Consider the following 22230-nt stretch of genomic DNA (forward strand, 5'->3'; position numbering starts at 1 on the left):
TCTAGCAACATAGATTTTCAAAGCTCTAACCACATCTAGAGACTTTGAATGTGTCAGTAACTACTGGCACTACAATAGGTTGGTTTATGTGGAAAGATGAAACCACCTTTGGAAGAAAATGTGGACGAGTTCTCAACTCTGCCCTATCTTCATGGAAAATTAGGTAAGGGCTCTTGTGAGACAAGGCCCTCAATTCAGACACCCGCCGTGCGGACGCCAATGCCAAAAGCATCACCACTTTCCAAGTAAGAAACTTCAACTCTATCTCTTGTAGAGGCTCAAACCAATCCGATTGAAGGAACTGCAACACCACGTTAAGGTCCCATGGTGCCACTGGAGGCATGAATGGAGGCTGGATGTGCATAACCTCTTTCATGAAGGTCTGAACCTCTGGAAGAGAGGCCAATTGTTTTTGGAAGAACACTGACAAGGCCGAAATCTGGACCTTGATTGATCCCAATCGGAGGCCTGCTTCCACACCAGCCTGTAGAAAATGGAGGAAACGTCCTAAGTGAAACTCTTCCATAGGAGCTTTCTTGGATTCACCCCAAGACACATATTTTCTCCAAATACGGTGGTAATGTTTCGACGTTACTCCTTTCCTGGCCTGAATAAGAGTGGGGATGACTTCCTTGGGAATACCTTTTCGGGCTAGGATCTGGCGCTCAACAGCCATGCCGTCAAACGTAGCCGCGGTAAGTTTTGACACACGCACGGCCCCTGCTGCAGCAGGTCCTCGCGAGGAGGAAGAGGCCGAGGATCTTCTATGAGCAACTGCTGATGATCTGGGTACCAAGCCCTCCTTGGCCAGTCTGGGGCAATGAAGATTGCTCGAACCCTTGTTCTTCTTATGATCCTGAGTACTTTTGGGATCAGCGGAAGTGGAGGGAAGACATACACTGACGGGAAAACCCACTGGGTCACTAGCACATCCACCGCTATTGCTTGAGGGTCTCTCGACCTGGAACAGTATCTCTGAAGCTTCTTGTTGAGACGAGATGCCATCATGTCTATGTGAGGAACTCCCCAAAGACTTGCCACCTCTGCGAAGACTTCTTGGTGGAGGCCCCACTCTCCTGGATGGAGATCGTGTCTGCTGAGGAAGTCTGCTTCCCAATTGTCTACTCCCGGAATGAATATCGCCGACAGAGCTTTTAGATGTTTTTCTGCCCAGAGGAGGATTCTTGTCACCTCTGCCATTGCCGCTCTGCTTTTCGTTCCGCCCTGCCTGTTTATGTACGCTACTGCTGTTACATTGTCCGCCTGGATCTGCACGGGACGGTCTTGAAGAAGATGTACCGCTTGTTGAAGGCCATTGTAATGTAAATGGCTCTCAGCTCCAGCACGTTTATGTGAAGGCATGCATCCTGATATGACCAACGTCCTTGGAAGTTTTCTCCCTGAGTGACTGCTCCCCAGCCTCGGAGACTTGCATCCGTGGTTACCAGGACCCAGTCCTGAATCCCGAACCTGCGTCTTTCCAGTAGGTGTGAGCTGTGTAGCCACCACAGGAGCGAAATCCTGGTTTTTGACGACAGGATTATCTTTCGGTGCATGTGCAGGTGTGACCCCGACCACTTGTCCAACAGGTCCCACTGGAATACTCTGGCATGGAACCTGCCAAACTGTATGGCCTCGTAGGCCGCCACCATCTTCCCCAACAACCGAATGCACTGATGGATCGACACAGAGGATGGTTTTAGTATCTGTTTTACCATTTTCTGTATTTCCAAAGCCTTTTCCACCGGCAGAAATACTCTCTGAACTTCTGTGTCCAGAATCATCCCGAGGAAAGACAACCTTGTCGTTGATTCCAACTGTGACTTTGGATAATTTATGATCCAACCGTTTTGTTGGAGTATTGACAGAGAGAGTGACATGTTTTGTATCAACTGCTCCCTGGATCTCGCCTTTATTAGGAGATCGTCCAGATAAGGAATTATATTGACCCCTTTCTGACGAAGGAGGTCCACCATCTCTGCCATCACCTTGGTGAATACCTTCGGTGCTGTGAAGAGGCCAAAAGGTAACGTCTGGAATTGGTAATGGCAATCCTGAACCGCGAATCTCAGATACGCCTGGTGAGGAGGATAAATGGGAACATGTAGGTAAGCATCCTTTATGTCTACCGACACCATGTAGTCCCCCTCCTCCAGACTAGAAATCACCGCCCGAAGTGATTCCATCTTGAACTTTTCAAGTAGAAATTCAGATCTTTTAGGTTTAGGATCGGTCTGACCGAGCCGTCCGGCTTCGGAACTGCATAGAGGCTTGAATATAAACCCTCCCCTTTTTGTGACAACGGTACCAGGACTATGACCTGGTCCTGACATAATTTTTGGATTGCCGCTGTTACTGCTTCTCTCTCTGGCGGAGAAACTGGCAAGGTCGATTTGAAAAATCGGCATGGGGAAACGTCTTGAAACTCCAGCTTGTATCCCTCAGATACTATTTGCAATACCCAGGGATCCAGGCCAGACAGAATCCAACCTTGGCTGAACAGTCTGAGACGTGCCCTCACCTGAGTAGCCTCCCGCAACGGAGCCCCAGCGTCATGCTGAGGATTTGGCAGAATTAGCGGTAGACTTCTGCTCTTGGGAACCGGAAGCCGCTGCGGACTTCTTTCCCTTTCCCCTTTCCTTACCTGCAAAGAAGAGGGAACCTTTCGCTTTTTTTGTATTTATTGGGCCGAAAGGACTGCATGTGTGGGTGATATGTCTTTTTTGCCGGTGCAGGCGCAGAGGGCAAAAATGTCGACTTACCTGCGGTAGCCGCCGAGACTAATGCATCCAGGCCATCGCCAAATAAGGCCTCACCTTTATATGGGAGAGCCTCCATGTTTCTTTTGGAATCTGCATCTGCGTTCCACTGGCGAATCCACAACGCCCGCCTCTCCGATACTGCCATGGTAGTGGCTTGTGAACTCAAGAGTCCAATATCCTTCATTGCTTCCAGCATGTAGGCGGCAGCGTCCTTGATATTCCCTAACTTAAGGAGTATCTCATCTTTATCAATCGTGTCAATTTTTGATGACACGCTTTCTGTCCATTTTTCAATAGCGCGACTCACCCACGCGCAGGCAATAGTGGGCCTGAGCAGTGTACCATTGGTTACATAAATGGATTTCAATGTAGTTTCCATTTTACGGTCTGCCGGCTCTTTTAGTGAAGCCGTGCCAGGTGCAGGGAGAATTGCTTTCTTTGTCAACCTGGAAAGTACACTGTCTAACACAGGGGGTGATTCCCATTTTTTCCTGTCCTCAGCCGGGAAAGGGTAAACTATCTGAATCCTTTTGGGAATACGAAATTTCTTATCAGGATTCACCCACATCCCTTCAAAGAGAGTATTTAGTTCATGGGAATGAGGGAACGTGACTTTGGATTTCTTTTCTTTTTCAAAAATAAGCCTTCTCCTGAGGTACAGGAGTGGTTTCTGTAACCTCCAACATGTCCCTTATAGCCACAATCATATATTGTATATTTTTCGCCAATTTCTGATCTATTTCTCTGGAGTCACTATCGTCGACACAAGAATCAGAGTCCGTGTTGGTATCTGTGTGTAAAACATTCGCAAATGGTCTCTTATGTGACCCAGAGGGGCCGCCTGCAGAAGGAAGAACAGAATCCTGAAAAATAATATCTTCCACAGATTTTCTCCAGCATGCAGCATTATATTCAGACTTATCTAATCTACGGTTAATCAGATGCATACTGTCACGTATCTCTTTCACCCATGCAGGCTCTTGGCGTGCCTGCAGCGCCACCACATTGCAAGTCTGTGCCCCTAAAATGGTTTCCTCCGGGGAGGAACTCCCTGCCTCAGACATGCCTCACACGTGTACAGCACACTCACAGACACACTGGGACTTATTTGGGGACAGACCCACAGTAAAATCTGTCAGAGGGACACAGTATAGGAGCAGCCAGTTCACAATCCCAGCGCTAGTATGTTAATGCCTGTGAACACAGAATGCCCACAGCCAAACAGTGCTTTCATATATATATATATAATCACACTATTAAATGCACCACAACGCCTTGTGCCCCCCCCCAAATATCACCCTGTACTTGTCAGAAGTGGAGGAGAGGACCAGTGTGTTCTCTGCAGCCTGAGGAGAGAGAGAAAATGGCGCTGAGCAGTGTGCTGGCTGCCTAAGAAGCTCCGCCCCCGCAATGGCGCGTCCTTACACTCAGAAAATCACTGTAATATTTATACTGGCGGGGGTAGGGCTGTGCCAGCGGCACCTTATGCCCCCTTTTAGCCAGTTTTGAGGCATATTTTTGCTGCCCAGGGCGCCCCTTCCCCGTGCCCTGCACCCTGCAGTGCCTGTGTGTGTGGGCAGCAATGGCGCGCTGCGCTCCCGCCAGCCACGCCGCCTCAGCCGTCACTTACTTGATAGAAGATCATTCTTCTTATATTCACCTGTCTTCTGACTTCTGGCTCTGCGAGGGGGGTGACGGCGTGCTGTGGGAGTGAGCATCTAGACACGGCTAGCGTTCAGTACCCTTCAGGAGCTAATGGTGTTCTGTCAGCCAGAAGCAGAGCCATGAAACTCTTTAGGAAGTTGGTTCTGCTTCTGCCCCCTCAGTCCCACAAAGCAGGGAGTCTGTTGCCAGCAGTTCTCCCTGAAAATAAAAAAACCTAACATAAGTCTTTTCAGAGAAATCAGTAGAGCTCCTCAGAGTGCATCCAGTCTGCCTGGGCACATTTCTACAACTGAGGTCTGGAGTAGGGGCATAGAGGGAGGAGCCAGTTCGCACCCAATGAAAAGTCTTTAGGGTGCCCATGTCTCCTGCGGATCCCGTCTATACCCCATGGTCTTGATGTCGTCCCCAGCATCCTCTAGGACGTATGAGAAAATAATAATAATAATAATAATAATTTTATTTATATAGCGCTCTTTCTCCAATAGGACTCAAGGCGCTTATTATGCCACACAATAGTATTGCCCTTACACATTATGCCACATTATGATTGGCTGCCAATCCATGAGCTCTGATTGGCTTGCGGACGGCTCCAGATTCAAAATAATGGAGTCATTGTCTCTCACAGGGCTGTGTGTACTACCTGTAATCAGCTGGCGGGGGCAGTATACTGAGTGGCAATAGATATGCCGATAGGTGGAACATGACACGCCTACTCAATGGTGCGCCTCACCTTACAATCTTCCTGAAACTAGGCAAGTGCGCGAGCTCCCAGGCTACATTATTAGGACTGTGGGAGGAGAAGGAGTGGCTCATCATACCTCCAAACTTTGACCTTTAGAGAAGAGGGACTCCAGCGTGGTGAAGCTGCGTGCTCTCCCGAAAAGGGGTGTGGTCTAGAAAATGGGGTGTGACTTCGCAGGGATGCAGCAATTGTACATCACGCCTCCCTTGTCCGTCACTGGGGGGCAGTGAGCTGCTGCATGCCCCCAGTCCCTCGTGAATAGATGCTATGCGCATGCACACAGCGTCTATTCACCGCTGCTCTGCTAAGCAGGGCAGAAAGTGACAGGCGGCTCTGGTACCTGCCATGTGACACCCTCATCCGTCGCATGGCAGGTACCAGAGCGGCCACGCTAGTAGGTAATGCGGATTGGAATGCCGTCCCATACCACAATGCACAATACATAAACCAGACATTCCGTAGACCTATATTAAATAGAGAGCCTGAAGCTGTAGCTTCACCTGCCTCATTGTTAATCCTGCTATGTGTATAAAATATATATGTGCGTCTGTGTGTAAACTTTAAGCCTCCAACAAGATAAACATAATAGAAGAATGATTTATCACAAATGCTTAGGTAGCCAGTTTATAAAAAAATAATAATATAGAGACATCGGTAAACAATAGCTAACATCGGTCTTACAGTACCAATGTTTAGGTCTAAACAACGTTTTGTAACCACTATTGAGAAACATCATTTAACCGATGTTTTCTGTCGATGTCCCATCCCATACAGTGCCCACTCTCTGACATCATTCAGACTGATCACATAACACGCCCCATCATGGGCATATCCCCAGCCTCGCTTCTGATTGGCTGCCGGGTGGGAAACGAGAACTAATTCTGTCAGTCATGTGATGTGAGCTGCGGTCATGTGATGTGATCCCCAGCATGGATGGCATCTCACAGCACGGAAGCGGCGTTGGGCTCATTGCTAAACTGCCTATAGCCCAGTGCCCGCAGGTAAGAGCCCGTTGCCCTGTGTCCCTCGCAGCGCTCTGTCAGGCTCACTGTCTGAGAGCTGCTGCATGCTGTTTTTTTTTAAATTGTATGGAGCTCAATGTAGTGAGCTCATATTGCTGATACTATTTGCAACGTGTAGAATGAATATTCCCACGGGCTGTCACTAGTGGCTCTTTGTATGAGGCTGCTGGTCCCCTAGTTACAGTGTCACACGTTCCTATACGTTTCATACTGGTGTTGTAGCTAATTAAAGTATTGTGTACTTTCACGTTGCTGTATACACTGTAGTATGTTTTTACTATTGGGTTTAATTTCAGCAAGTCATGTTTAGGAGATTACAAAAGAAAATACTGTAATTTCTGTATGACTGGTTTAATCTGATTGCTCAGAAATGGACAAGTTTGATTCCCACCCCCTTCAAGGTAGTATTTTATTTGACATTACAGAAGTCCAGCATACAGTATGTTGACATTTTACACCCTGCCATAAACTGTTTATAACAATAATACAATGTAGTCAATTGCAAATATGGGGGACATGTACTAAGTAGTGATAAAAGTAGAGAAGTGAGCCAGTAGAGAAGTTGCCCGTGGCAACCATTCAGCATTGACGTAACATAATTTGCATACTATAAAAGTATGCAGAGCAGCTGATTGGTTGCCATGGGCAACTTCTCAACCTGCTCACTTCTTCACTTTATCTGTATAGTACATGTTCCCCTTAAAGTGTTATTTTTACTTCTTTTATATGAAGTTTAGACTGCTTCATTTTATATTTGTGAAAAACACAATTTCAGTTTTACTATATTTAGAGACTATAGAGGCTTCTCAGTATAGTCCAGACTGGTACCTGGTCTTTAGGTTGACCACTATTGGTCGACATGCATTAGGTTGACATGGTCTATAGGTCGACTTTGAAATAGGTTGACATGAGATTTTCACTTTTTTTTTTTTTTTTTGTTTAATTTTTTGAACTTTTTCATACTTTACGATCCACGTGGACTACGATTAGGAATAGTAACCTGTGGCGAGCCATGCGATGGGACACTGTGCACTAATTGGGGTTCCCGGTCACTTTACTAAGAAAACAACACCAACATTTTTTAGAAAACTTATGTTGACCTTTTTCCGTGTCCACCTTGTTCATGTCAACCTAATGACTGTGACGAACTATTTCAGGTGTCGACCAATAGTGGTCGATCTAGTTACAGTCGACCCTATTATCCACACCCGTGAAGATTAGACAGTGCAATGTACCTGACTAAAGTAGTTTAATTTCTAACCTGTTTTTTAGTTCCTGCACAAAGTTATCGATGGAGTTTGCGGCCGGGCGCAGCCTCGATTCCAGGACTATGGCAGTGTCTGGAATTTGAGGGAATGGCTGGAAATCTTAGAGGATACAGCTGCTTTTGTTAAAGCAACTATTGGTAAAGATGGAACCACAGAAGAGGTAGGTGGTCAAGTTCTGTTCACTTTGAATCCCAGATACTGGACCTCATTCAGCTTGGATCACTGTTGAGATAGAGTGCGATTTTCTCAACCTTCTGCCTGCTAAAAAACGCATTTGAAGAGCCGCCCAGAATGGAAAAAGACACCCACCGATGCATTCACAAATGTACTTATGCAGTCACATAATTGCGATGCATACACAGAAATTGAGTACCATCGACCGTTGCGGTCGACCCAGGGCTACTCGTAACTTTGGAATGCAGTCACACTAGCACCATGCTTTTAGTCGTAATCCATTGCAGCTGACGTCCGATACACTCCCCAAAAACGGGCATGATGCGTTTTTTTCCAACCACTCCCCACAAATGCCATTTAATCTCACCGCAAGTGGACACTTCCTGGCTGTCGCTTTGCGATCGCACCTTTCTGGGCCTGTGATCACATTGCGGCTCTGACGCATGCGCAGTGGGTACGCAACAGATCATCATCTGATTTGCGAATTTGAAAAATTGCAACTGAAGCTGAATAAGGCCCTTTGGGGGTTATTCAGAGTTTTTAGCAAACCAATAAATTTAGCAACTGGGTGAAACCATGCTGCAGAATGTAACATGCACAGAGAGTTAGATTTGGGTATGGTGTGTTTAAACTGAAATCTAAATTGCAGTGTAAAAATCAAATCTACTGTAACTCTCTCTGCACATGTTACATCTACCATCTACCCCACCTGCAGTGCAACATGGTTTTGCCCAATTGCTAACTTTTTTTTTGTTTGTTTGCTAACAACTCTGAATAACCCCCTTTGTGTCTAACTTGTTAAATTACTAGTGCTGTATCATCAGCGCTTTTTACTAAAAAAGAGTCTCCTCAAGGAGATCTGCATGTGCAATGTAACATTCATTGATCTACTGTATACACATGAGAAAAATGGAAATTCAATAATGGAGCTGCATAGATATCTGTACGTCTCTCCTGCAGTAGAGCATCTCCAGCAGTAGTAAAATTATTATAAACAGGTCCCAATTACACTGCATATAACATTAATGCTGCTCTATGCCATGAATTAAACTGATTTCCTGTGTTGTTTTCTGTTTACAGTCTGCTAATCTGCTGAGTGGATTAAGTCCAGAGCATCAAGAGGTGGTTCTAAAGTGTTTGAAGAGTAGAAGACCTGAAATAAAAGATGCCCTTACGGAGAATGTGTGTGCCATGTCAACCGCATACTTGCAGGACTTTGATTGGCAGCTGAAGGTATGTCTGTGTGTGCGGGTAACTTTTCTCCTTTCCACTTCCTATTTGGTAGGAAAATGTGTCACATAGAATCCCAGAGTTTGTTTTGGGAGAAAACAGTGCAAAAAATATTGTGTTCTTAAGCCCAGTACACACTAGCCGATATTGGTGGCGGTGGGGTGCCGGCATCGGAAAGTGCATACACACTTGCTGATGCGAGTGGGGAGGGGAGAGATGGCTGGGGAAGGGGGGTAGGGGGGGTCGTTAACAACATTGATCATTCACACTGGGCAAGATTGTAAAAGATCTCGTTCAGATCGGCCCTTCTGAGCAAGATTTTTTTCTTTCTCGTCTAATGTGTATGGGACTTGATGGAGTAGCTAAAACATTTGGCATGCAAGGCCATGGCATAGTATACACTGTGTTGTCTATCCTAGATGTATTGCTACTGTCATACATGACACAGAACTGTCCTTTGCTCCCCACATTCAATCGGTCTCAAAATTATGTTACATGCATCTAAGAAACATATCCAAAATACGATCATACCTTACACAAGACACTGCTAAAACTCTAATCCATGCTCTCATTATCTCCCGCAATGATTATTGCAATAGTCTTCTTACCGGTCTTACTAAGAAGAGACTCTCACCATTACAATCCATTCTGAATGGAGCTGCGAAGCTAATATTTCTCGCTAGACGTTAATCGTCTGCAGACCCACTTTGTTAGTCCCTACATTGGTTACCTGTATTCTACCGTATTCAATATAAAATACTGTTACTTACACATAAGGCTATTATCCATACTACACCAACATACATCTCTTCACTTATCTCAAAATATCTCCCAGCCCGGCCCCTTCGCTCTTCACAAGATCTACGTCTCTCATCCGCACTCATTACTTTCTCCCATGCACGATTGCAGGACATTCTTCGGGCTGCACCCACTCTGTGGAATGCCCTACCACGTTCAATAAGAGACTCCTCTAGTCTTCAAACCTTCATGCGTTCCCTGAAAACTCATCTATTCAGACAAGCTTATCAAATTCCAGAACTGCTCACATTACCTTCATAGCTTTCCTATCCAATGATATCCCCACAGTACAGTACACACATATCCCCCACATATTTAATTTTTTTCTCTCCCTTTCTCCTGACCCTGGTTCATCATTGCTGTGATGTGATTCATGCAGCCCACCATGAACCTTTGCAATCTGGTGGACAACTATGCAATAGATAGCATCTATCCTTGTGTATAAATGCCTATTTCCCTATAGATAGTAAGCTTGCGTGCAGGGCCCTCCTACCTCTATTACTGTTTGTTTTTACCCAGTTTTGTCTTCTAATTGTGTCCAGTTGTAAAGCGCAACGGAATTTCCTGCGCTGTATATGAAACAGTATTTATTATTATTTATTTATTAACAATCTAAAAAAATATTGATTCAAATACTTGTAAATAAAGATGATTAATTGAATTAATAACTAAACTCAGATATTTAAATTCTGTTTGGAACTTTGGCGTTAAAATAAGCTGTTCAGTGAACTGCTGGTGTGATGCCCCGCGATGTCGCGGAGCATCGCACAAGTGTATGGGCACCATAAGAGGGAGTTTTGTGGAATATCTAACTTAGAGATGGGATTGGTGGTGATTAGAAGCAACCTTATAAGTTGTTATCCCAGTTCTTGGCAGGTCCCTTTCACATACCCTCTTGATCCTGGCTGTCACTTTGTACCTGTGATGAAACAATAGGTAGTCATATAGAATATATAAAGTCTTTGATGGATCCATTAAGAAATGTCAGGAATGGATAAATCTGCTATTGGATTGGTGTTTTTCAGTCTGAACTGACGCAGCATGCCTTAACTGTAAGTGCCTGAATAGCGTTTGGCTGGGGAGGACGTATCCCTCTTAAAGTTACTAAACCATTTTGAGCTTGCCCTACACTAGATTCCCAAGATGTATCATACTATGGGGCAGATATATTAACTTGGAGAAGGCATAAGAAAGTGATAAACCAGTGATATGTGCAAGGTGATAAAGGCAGCAGCCAATCAGATCCTAAGTGTTCATTTACATATTGGAGCTGATTGGCTGGTGCCTTTACCACTTTGCAGATATCACTGGTTTATCACTTCCTTATGCCTTCTCCAGGTTAATACATTCGCCCCTATATTTGCTGCAGATAGTCAGGAGTGGTGGGAACCTCCTGCATCATCTCTGTCTCCATATGGTGCTTAGTAACCATACTGATCCTTGCAAGAATAAAGACTCCATATGATCCCACATATATATATATATTACAGATCTATTGATGCCAAGCCTTTATGCCCACATTGCATGATGTCTTGCAGTACAGAAAGCTTTGATTATAAAATTCTACTTTATAGTAAAGCATTTTTTTTTTCCCCATGATAATATTGTTAGGTAAAGTATATAATGAATTGCAATGTAACATGTATAGTATTTCGGTGACAAGGCAATCTGTATTAGATGGACTTTCACATTCTTATCCCAGACAAGCTATACTCACTACAGTACAATTTGTTGATTGAAGTCACTAAGGTTTTGCAGTGACTGCCATCGCTACTAAGATTGTGGTCTGGCTACCTCAAGACCAGTCTCCTGCCCTGAAGAACCAGTGTAGTACAGAGATGGGCAGGCAGCAGCACTGTAATATGTAGCCATACTGGCTGTCTTCCCATTATCGATTCCCAGCAACCAATCGTTAGTGTTTTAACAGTAGTTGGCTACTGGGGATCATGGAGAAGCAGCAACGCTTCCTACCAAACACCGAGCTGGAGGTACAGGGTGGAAAATGATGACCATTCTAATACGGTCAGTAGTGGTGAGAGCAGCAGCAGCAGCGTGAGGAGGAACAAACAAGACAAAGCCGCAGTCCCTTTCTTTAATGCAGTAAATAAAGGTAGTAGGTGCGTCAGGATATGCAAACACTCAAACACTATACATAATGAGAAATCTAAGCGGATTTTTAATGGTAAAATATTATGAAAAAAAGCATATTAAATAAAATGCAGTGGGAATTAAATATAATCTTAAAACTGGGATCTGTGCTGCATTAATGAAATACCTAATCGTAAATTAAAATTCAATTTAAATAATAAAAAATGATCCAGAGATCGTGGAGAGAACCCAGATCACTTAAGAACCTTGGAAAAATTTTCAGTGTTCTTCTTCCAACTGACTTGAAATCTTTGATCACAGGCATATACCCACTGTCTTTATGAAACCAGTCTGGATATGTTCCATTAAAAAATGTAATTTATTTCTATAAAAGCAATATAAACGCATATCTGCGTAATATAGAAAATGCAGTGATTTTCATAGTGTGATTGTGATGTCTAAAAGTTAATAATTTGTATAAATTCATATAAATTAAAAGTGGCATAACGGCAATTTTAAAATGTAGTTATGTGCAAATGAAGTGTACTGGGTTGTTGGTGTGTGACTGCCTGGTTAGAGGGGGAGCTGCCACTTTTTGTGATGTCCTGAGGTGTTGCTTGCAAGCAACGGTGCTCTTGTTTTGGGAGAAAGTTCCCATGCCAATTGTCGACCCAGTACTCTGTCAGGAGAACTCTAGGGGTGATTTATGTAGATGCAAATTTGCTAGTTTTGCTAATTTGCTATTCTCCCAAGTAAAGCATAAACAAGTGTTTGTGTGTGTGTGTGTGTGTGTGTGTGTGTGTGTGTATGTATGTGTGTTGGGTTGGTGGGGTGGTGAAGCAGTACACTAACTAGAAATCACTAAATTTTGCACACATCTATGAAGTTGAATATGTTTAAAGATGGTTAAATAAGCAGCTCTACTAAAAGAGAAATGTTTTTAGGGTGAAATAAAACAAATAAATTGGTTTATTCCATGTTAATTCCTAAGTGACTTGCCTATGTTGGGCAAGCATGTGAGTGTTGAACTGATAAAACCAGTGTGTGTTTACGTAAATAAGAATGTATGTCTGTTAAAGGGGTAGGGATTCACTTAGAAGCAGCTAACTTAATGTGCTGCTGATTCAGTTAGCCGTGGTAACCCCCGCACTAAGCCCCAGAGGGTGGATTTTTCCTTGCAGCCTCAGGATTTGGGAACTGGGAATAATCATGCAGATTCTGTATTTATCACACAGGGAATCCATAGATTACAGAACTTTGTGCTGAATCTACGGATTAGTGCATTTTAGCTCCATATACAAAACCAGTAACAATTCCCCCATAAACAAACCACTCGCCTAACTGAATTTCCCCCCAAATGTTTTACAGTCCTAAAAAGATATAGCTCACATGGGGATGCGGTTACAAAACCGGTCCCGGGATCCCAAACCCTGAATATCCCGACGGTCGGCATGCCGACCAACAAGGACGATTCCCACTCGAGGGTGTCCACGACACCCATAGAGTGAGAATAGAACCTCTGGTGAGCTTTGTTGCGCTTGCCCCCCCATCTAATAGGCGGGATCCCGGCGTCTGTATGGTGACCGGTGTTCTTCAGATCGCTGGTCACACAAACCCAACCCCTCACATGTACGTGTTTGTTTTGTGTTCTCTACCTTAAATTTGGTTGTGTGAATATTCTTACTTGGTTAATTAAACTTGATGGCCACTTTGCTAGGTTTACTCTTTATGGCATGGTTTCAGAAAGGTGCTGGCAACATTCCTTAGGGATACTATTCAATGTTGACACGTCCCTACCTTTCACTATCAATCGATAATCTCACCATCTCCTTCTGTCCTGCAAGTCTGCATTTAGGAGTTAACCTTGATGCTCTTTCTGCTGCGGGGTACACTGGGCTCCACAAGGAAAGACATAGGGGGTGTAGAGTAGGATCTTGATCCGAGGCACCAACAGGCTCAAAGCTTTGACTGTTCCCAAGATGCACAGCCCGCCTCCCTGCACAGGAGCTCAGTTTTGTAGTTGGTGCCGCAGATAGCAGGCACATAACAGAGGGGCTGCTCTTGGCAGCCCTAAGAAGAGCTTTTTGAGAAGAAAAGTGAAGACTTCAAGGGCTGCAGCAGTGTGTACATGTCTAGTGACATTCACTGCTGCAGCTCCATCTCTCCCCAGCGGCGCTGTACACTCCCGAGCCCTGGTTGCCGGGTAACTACAGCAGGAGGCTCCGGTTTTCTTCTAAAGTCAGGCACACACGACGGGGGCTCCCCAGGATCGCGTGGCCGCGCTTGGGGAGGTGGTGAGTGGGTCCGCTCGCGGGACCCGTACTTTATCGCGATCCAGCGCGGTCAGTGGGAGGTGGGCCGCGCGCTGGCGGTGGACACTGTGGCAGTACAGGCGATCCCACTAGATCACCAGGGCATGGGTGCAGGTCAGGTTTTCCCTTAAAACCGTTTTACTAGTAGCCCACAGTACCCGATGGTTTTGCCAGCAGGGGGATAAGGCTTAGACCTGGAGCCCCTCCCCCAGCCCCAGGGCGCCATTTCCAGCAAATGTTCCCGCCCTGGAGCTGCATATCTGTCTCTCTCCCTCACTCCATGTCCGTGTTTGGACGCCATTTCTCTCAGCTACACTGTTCCTGGGATTGCTTGGGCAAATCCTCCTGTGTAAAGCCGCCTGGTTGTCAGCGCTGTGACTTTACATGACACTTAAGTATTCTACATGTCAATTAGACAGTGTTGGTTAAGAAAGAGTGCATTTAGTCAGGGTTCTCTGGTACAAGTACCCTGTGATATACATCCAGTTCTTACTGTGCAGTGTTATATCTATTGACTACATAGCTATATATAAGCTGGTCCAGTGCAGTATTATTGTTAGTAATAACCTCTGCATTGTTTACATGTGACTATGTGTGTGCATTAGCTTGCTGAGTGGTTTCCATTTCGTGTCTCTCACTCAACTTGCTATCCCTATATTCTATAACCTGACGGGGCTTGGTGCGTCAGGTTTTATAATTATATAGGATTTTCACAAGATATACTCTAATACGTATTTTTCGCTGTGATTTTAGTCACCATATCTCTCCTGTATCTGTGCTTGTGCTGACTACACTGCGCAGGGGTTTGGCTAAGAGGTATTGTGCTGCTGCCAATTGTACTGTTACCTTATACTGCAAGTTATATCATGTCTGCTTCTGAAGGTAACAGTTCTGGGGCTAAACACACTGCCGGTGTTGCTGAAGCCACAGACCCCTATGAGGAGACTATAGCAGCTGTGGGCTCTGGTTCTGAGGGCTCCTTGCCCCCCAGTGGGACTGTGGCAACGGGGGTACATAATGACCCACCGTGGGCTACTTTCTCCACGCTTCTACATACGCTAGTTACTAAACTAACACCCCCTATGGGACCTCCTATGCAGGTGCAACCATATGTGGTCCCCGCAGCTAAACCGCCTTGGGTGGACAATTTATCTGCACAATTGAAGAAGTTGAACCAGTCCTTGACTTCTAAAAAGTCTGACCCTCGCTCACCTAAGACCAAGGGGTCCTCTAAGCGAGCTCTTATCTGCTCACAATCCACTGCTATCACTGACACCTCGTCTGATGAAGATGGCGCTTACACTGACCCCACAGATTCTGACACCGATACTGCTGATGGGGAGGGTAGTTCACATGTGGATGTTCCTGATCTTTTGGAGGCTATTAAATTAATTTTACAGATTACGGATGATCCCGAGCCATCCGCTCCTCCTAAGAAACCAGATAGGTTCAAGCGTCAGAAGGTGGTTAAACAAGTTTTACCTCACTCTGACCACCTAGTGGATATACGTCTGGAGCCCTGGGAAAACCCGGGTAAGAAATTTGTGCCTCAAAAGAAGATGCTGGCTCGCTATCCCCTCGCGCCAGAGCTGTCTAAAAATTGGGAAACGCCTCCTCCAGCAGACTCACATGTGGCTAGGATGGTGGTTTCCTCAGCTCTACCTGTCACTACCGTCACGTCTCTGAAAGAGCCTACGGATAAACGTGTGGAGGGTTGTCTGAAAGCGATTTACACCCTCACGGGTGCTGCACAAAGGCCCACTATTGCAGCAACATGGGCTGCAGAGGCTATTGAAGCATGGGCCTTGGAGTTAGAAGCTGAAATCTCTTCTGACCATGCTAGACAATGCTTGCCATATATTGTCACAGCTTCTCACTATATTAAAGAGGCGGCTTCTGATGCCGGTATCCTAGCAGCCAAGGCCTCTACTACATCAGTCCCGGCTCGCCGGATATTGTGGCTGAGATCCTGGTCTGTGGATCTGGACTCTAGAAAAACCCTGGAGGTACTCCCTTTCAAGGGAGATATTCTGTTTGGGGAGGACTTAAATAAGATAGTGGCTGACTTGGCTACTGCCAAAACTACCTGTCTGCCAAGTACCGCTCCTTCTGTGTCGAAGGCTAAAGGTACTTCCTTTCGTCCTTCAGTTAAAGCAAAAGGTCAGGTGTACAACAAGCAGGCCCGCACTTCCAAACATGGTAAGCCGAAGCCCAAAAGAGCCTGGGCTGCCCGTCAGCCAGCTTCCAAGACCGATAAGCCTGCCGCATGACGGGGCGGGCCTCCCCCTGGGGGATCCCAGGGTGGGGGGCCGACTTCTAGGGTATACCCAGGAATGGTTGAAGACCACTTCAGATGCCTGGGTACGGGAAGTCGTCACTCGAGGTTACGCCATAGCCTTCAAAGACCGACCACCTCATCGATTTTGCCGGACAGACGTCCCGTTCGACCAGACAAAGGCAAACACTCTACATTCGGTGGTACAGACCCTCCTGGGTACAGGAGTCGTAGTACAGGTGCCTCTTGCTCAGAGGGGCCGGGGGTACTATTCTTCACTGTTTCAGGTCCCGAAACCGAATGGGTCCTCCCGGCCCATTCTCAACCTCAAGGCATTGAACAGATTTGTGAAAGTTTCCAAGTTCCGTATGGAAACCCTTCGCTCTATAGTTCTGGCCTTGGAACCTGGGGACTACATGGTCTCCCTGGACATACAGGATGCTTACCTGCATATTCCTATAGCAGTGTCACATCAGCAATACCTAAGGTTTGCGATTGGCAACCTCCATTACCAGTTTCGGGCGTTACCTTTTGCTTTAACTACGACTCCGAGTCTTCACCAAAGTTATGGCGGTGAGGACGGTGGTACTCCACCGTCAAGAGGTCAGGATACTGCCGTATCTGGACGACTTGTTAATCCTGGCAAACTCCCCAGAAATTCTCCTACGTCATCTGAATATGACTGTCCAGTTTCTACAAACCCACGGGTGGCTCATCAACTGGAAGAAATCCTCCCTGGTCCCCGCTCAGAGCATGGTGCACCTGGGAGCACTATTGGACACTCACAACCAGCGGTTGTTCTTGTCTCAGGAGAAAGTCCTGAAGCTTCAGGACAGGATTCGTTGCTTCCTTTCTCGTCCGCAAGTGTCGATACATTCGGCGATGCAGGTGCTGGGCCTCATGGTATCAGCATTCGACATGGTGGAGTATGCTCAATTTCATTCTCGCCCCCTCCAGAGGCTGATTCTAGCCAAGTGGGATGGCCTGCCTCACCGGATCAGGTCTCACATGATCTCATTGACTCCGGAGGTCCGTCTGTCGCTGCACTGGTGGCTCCAGGACTAACGATTGTGCAGGGGCCGTCCCTTCTTGATATCCGACTGGGTCCTGCTGGAGCAACACTCCCTTCAGGGTCGTTGGACCAAGGAGGAATCTCTCCTCACGATCAACATTCTGAAATTGCGGGCGGTCTTCAATGCGTTGAACCTGGCCCAGCATTAAATTCAGAACCGTCCTGTTCAAGTACAGTCGGACAACGCCACCACAGTGGCTTACAGAAATCATCAAGGCGTCACTCAAAGCCGTTTGGCAATGAAGGAAGTCTCACGGATTCTACATTGGGCGGAACGCTATCTACCGGCCATATCGGCAATATTCATTCCGGGAGTCCTGAATTGGGAAGCGGACTTTCTCAGTCGTCAGGACGTACATGCCGGAGAGTGGGGCCTCCATCCAGAAGTTTTTCAACTCCTAGTGGAAAAGTGGGGCCTTCCAGACGTAGATCTGATGGCGTCTCGACACAATCACAAGGTTCCGGTCTTCGGAGCAAGGACAAGGGATCCTCAAGCAGCATTCGTGGGTGCGCTGGGGGTGCTGTGGAGGTTTCGGCTGCCGTACGTGTTCCCTCCAGTGTCACTCCTACCCAGGGTAATTCGGAAGTTCAAGCAAGAAAGAGGAATTCTGCTTCTCATAGCTCCAGCGTGGCCCAGACGGCACTGGTTCTCAGACCTGCAGGGCCTATCATCCGAGCGTCCAATTCTACTTCCACAACGCCCAGACCTCCTCATTCAGGGCCCCCGTGTCTACCAGGACCTAGCCCGGCTGTCTTTGACGGCGTGGCTTTTGAAGCTTCCGTCTTGAGGGCTAAAGGGTTTTCTGAGGCGGCCATTCAAACTATGTTGCGGGCCCGGAAACCGGCTTCTGCTCGGATTTACTATAGGGTCTGGCATTCTTACTTTGTTTGGTGCGCATCTAATGATTATAACGCTTCCAAGTTTAGTATAGCCAAGTTGTTGGCCTTTCTTCAGCAGGGCCTGGACTTAGGCCTTCGTCTGGCCTCCCTCAAGGTTCAAATATCTGCCTTGTTGGTGTGGTTTCAGAGAAAAATTGCGACCTTACCTGATGTGCATACCTTCACTCAGAATGTGTAGCGTATCCAACCTCCCTATGTCCCGCCTGTGGCTCCTTGGGACTTGTCGGTGGTTTTGAAGGCATTACAAGAGTCTCCGTTTGAACTTCTTGGTTCAGCTGATCTTAAGTGGCTTTCCCTTAAGGTGGTGTTTCTGCTGGCTATTGCTTCAGCTAGAAGAGTGTCAGATTTGGGTGCCTTGTCTTGTAGTTCCCCATATCTGATATTTCACCGTGACCGGGCGGTTCTTAGGACTCGTCTCTGTTATTTGCCTAAGGTGGTTTCTTCGTTCCACCTTAACCAGGAGATCGTGGTTCCGGCACTTGTTTCTCCTGATCTGTCTCCCAAAGAGCGGTCTTTGGATGTGGTGCGGGCTCTCCGTATCTATGTGAAGAAAACTGCTTCTATTAGGAAATCTGATTCTCTCTTTATGTTTGGATTTCACAAACGGGGCTGGCCTGCTCACAAGCAAACTTTTGCCAGATGGATTAGAATGTTGATTGCACATGCTTATGTGAGGGCTGGTCTGTCAGCTCCTGCTCACATTACGGCCCATTCTACTTGGTCTGTTGTACCTTCTTGGGCGGCCCGCCATGGTGCGACCCTTGAACAATTGTGCAAGGCGGCTACTTGGTTCTCAGTGAACACGTTCATAAGGTTCTATGCCTTCGATACTGCCGCTTCCCAGGATGCTTTCTTTGGACGCCGGGTTCTTGTGCCCGCTACAGTGCGTCCCCTCCCATAAGGAACTGCTTTAGGACATCCCCTATGTCTTTCCTTGTGGAGCCCAGTGTACCCCGCAGCAGAAAACGAGTTTTATGGTAAGAACTTACCTTTTATTAAAACTCTTTCTACGAGGCGCCCACCCTGACGCACTTAGCTTCTTTGGGTTGGTATGGCATTAGCCGCTGACACTTCTCCTGTCGTGAGAGTGTGGTGTATGTGGCTACTAACTGTTGTCGTCTCTTTTCCTGCTACTGCATTGGGCTGGTTAACTAAAAACTGAGCTCCTGTGCAGGGAGGCGGGGTTGTAGAGGAGGCGGCGCTATGCATTCTGGGAACAGTCAAAGCTTTTGAGCCTGTTGGTGCCTCGGATTAAGATCCTACTCTACACCCCCTATGTCTTTCCTTGTGGAGCCCAGTGTACCTCACAGAAAGAGTTTTAACAAAGGTAAGTTCTTACCATAAAACTCGTTTTCTTTCAAATGCCACATTCACACCATTGTCACGTTCACCTTCAAAATATCTCCCAAGGCCAAACCCTTTCTCATTTTGGTCATGACCCTCATCCACTCACTTGTCATCTTTAGACTGGACTACTGTAATTCCTCTCATCTGACCACCTTGACTTCCACCTCTACGCATTCAAACTGTCTTCCGTGCTTCTGCTCTGCTCATCTTCCTCTCCAAATGTACTGCTTCTGCCTCGCCTCTCAATCAGTCCATAAACTGGATCCTTTTCTCCATCAGAATCCAATTCAAACCCCCTCACTCACCTGTAAAGCCTTTTCCCCCACATCTCTGACATCGGCCCTCATTCCGAGTTGATCGCTCGCTAGCTATTTTTTACAGAGCAGCGATCAGATAGTTGCTGCCTCTAGGGCAGTGTATTTTCGCTTTGCAAGTGTGCGAACGCTTGTGCAGCCGAGTGGGACGAAAAAGGTGTTTGTTTGTTTTTTGCATTTTCTGAGTAGCTCTGGACTTACTCAGACCTTGTGATCACTTCAGCCTGTCCGGTCCCGGAATTTACGTCAGACACCCGCCCTGCAAACGCCTGGACACGCCTGCGTTTTCCCTACCACTCCCAGAAAATGGTCAGTTGACACCCATAAACGCCCTCTTCCTGTCAATCGGTTGTGCGAATGGATTCGTTGCTAGAAGCATTGCACGGCAGTGATGCTGTTTGTACCCGTACGACGCACGTGCGCATTGCGGTACATGCACAGTAGTAACATGATTGCGGCGCTACGAAAAACGGCAGCGAGCGTTCAACTCGGAATAAGGGCCATCATCTCCCTCAACACTCACCTCTGCCCACTTCACTCTGCTAATGACTGCTCTCCTCCCAACTGATTCCCACCTTTGTCTGTGCTGCTTCTCACCACTGGAACTGCAGTTACTGCATTGTCCTGCTGCAAATTTCCACCACATGCACAAAGATGATCTGGTGATTGTAGAAGGAGTCAGGTTTGTGTAGTCAGCTTTAGAAGATGTGTACTTTGTAACATGGTACATCATCTTACTGGAACTAGCCACTGGATAGTGTGCAGACTATGGCTATAAAGGGATGGTATCGTCAGCGATGATACTCTGGCAGACCGTGACATGTAAATAATGCTCAATTTCAATTATCAATTGCACCACCTGCATGAGCCATTATCACAAGGTTGAATGGAACCACAGATTTGTGTTTATGCCAATCTCTTATTGCAGCAGAGAGTGATGTTTGTCAGACCAAGGAACTTCTTTTTTTTAATTTTTTCCCCCAACCCTTAGTTTTGGCAATCCTATGCCAACTATAACTATATGCAGTGATGCTCCCCTCCATTCTGTTGCTGAAACGCATGGTTACAGCAGGGACCTTTCTGTCAGCTTATATCAGTGTGCCCATTCTCCTCTTTATGAAGGCATTTGCCCTCACAGAACCCCTGCTTACTGGATGTTTATTTTGCACACCATTCCCTACAGACTGTATAGACTTGTATTCAATTGTTTGAAAAGTCAGTTGGGTGTCTGTTTTTTCCTATCTAATAGATAGGAAAAAACAGACACCCAACCAACTTTTCAACTTTTGCATTCCCCCCTTTGTGTGAAAATCCCAGGGGTTTCTGAGATATGTGAAGCATCTTATCTGGCACAAACAAGCTGTCATCAAAAAAAAAAGGGAGACGACGGCCCAACCTCTTGAAGGGTTAATGGTCCCATTCCCCACTGACAGGACACGGAGCTCCTGAGGAACGTATTCGTAAGCCCACCACGACGAGCGTACACTCCTGCAGCACGCCGCCACCCCTAACAGAGCCAAAAGAATGAAGAGTGGTGAGTACTGAGCCGGCGCCACAGCTAGCGGGGCGTCGGCCATTATGGCGGCATGAGGGTATGGAGAAGCACGGCTTCTGAACGGGGCAGAATGCGTCTCCAGACACAGTACACAACTGCGTCCCCATACACAGTACCCATACTGGCACAACAGCCTTAAAACGGTTTTCTCCAATTTAAGCACCAGATTCCTCAGCCAGTATAAAAAAAGCGGGAAGACAGCGCGCCATTGAAGGGGCAGGGCTTCACCATGAGAGGATACAGCAGCTCACCAGCACCATTTTCCCTCTGCAGTGGACACACACGCTGACAGGACAGGGACGCACACCTCCTCCAGTGTGACTTGAGATTACCTCAGAGGTACCAGGGGGCCATAGCAAGGGGGGGAGCGACTATTGGTGTACTAAGTCCCCTATCAGGGTACTTAGTCTGCGACCCGGCTAAGCTTGGCATTAGTGATAAGGGCGCGGTGGGGGCTGGCTCCAAACATCTGTGTCTCCCTGAAGAGCTCTTTGTGGGTTAATTGTGCTTAACCTTTTCCTGTTTGTTTGCAAGAGAAAATCCTGCCCCTGGAATCTGCAATAATAATAGATTTTGATGTTGGGAATTATATATTCAGTTCTTGGTGTGAATCACACACATATATATATATATATATATATATATATATATATATATATATATATAATATATATATATCGGTGCTACCCACTGATCCAAAATATAT

General features: G+C 46.4%; 1 protein-coding gene across 1 annotated transcript in view; it reads left to right on the forward strand.

Annotated features, from left to right (window-relative positions):
- Positions 1-6024: 6024 nt before the first annotated feature.
- The window catches only part of COMMD8 (COMM domain containing 8), a 136886-nt gene continuing 120680 nt past the window's right edge, over positions 6025-22230 (forward strand). The window contains exons 1-3 of the mRNA XM_063920976.1: positions 6025-6170; positions 7464-7619; positions 8714-8866. Coding sequence (XP_063777046.1) covers positions 6099-6170; positions 7464-7619; positions 8714-8866 — 381 coding nt within the window. The 5' untranslated portion in view covers positions 6025-6098. The remainder of the gene's footprint in view (positions 6171-7463; positions 7620-8713; positions 8867-22230) is intronic.

The sequence above is a fragment of the Pseudophryne corroboree genome, chromosome 1, assembly GCF_028390025.1.
Source record: "Pseudophryne corroboree isolate aPseCor3 chromosome 1, aPseCor3.hap2, whole genome shotgun sequence".
NCBI classification, from domain to species: domain Eukaryota; kingdom Metazoa; phylum Chordata; class Amphibia; order Anura; family Myobatrachidae; genus Pseudophryne; species Pseudophryne corroboree.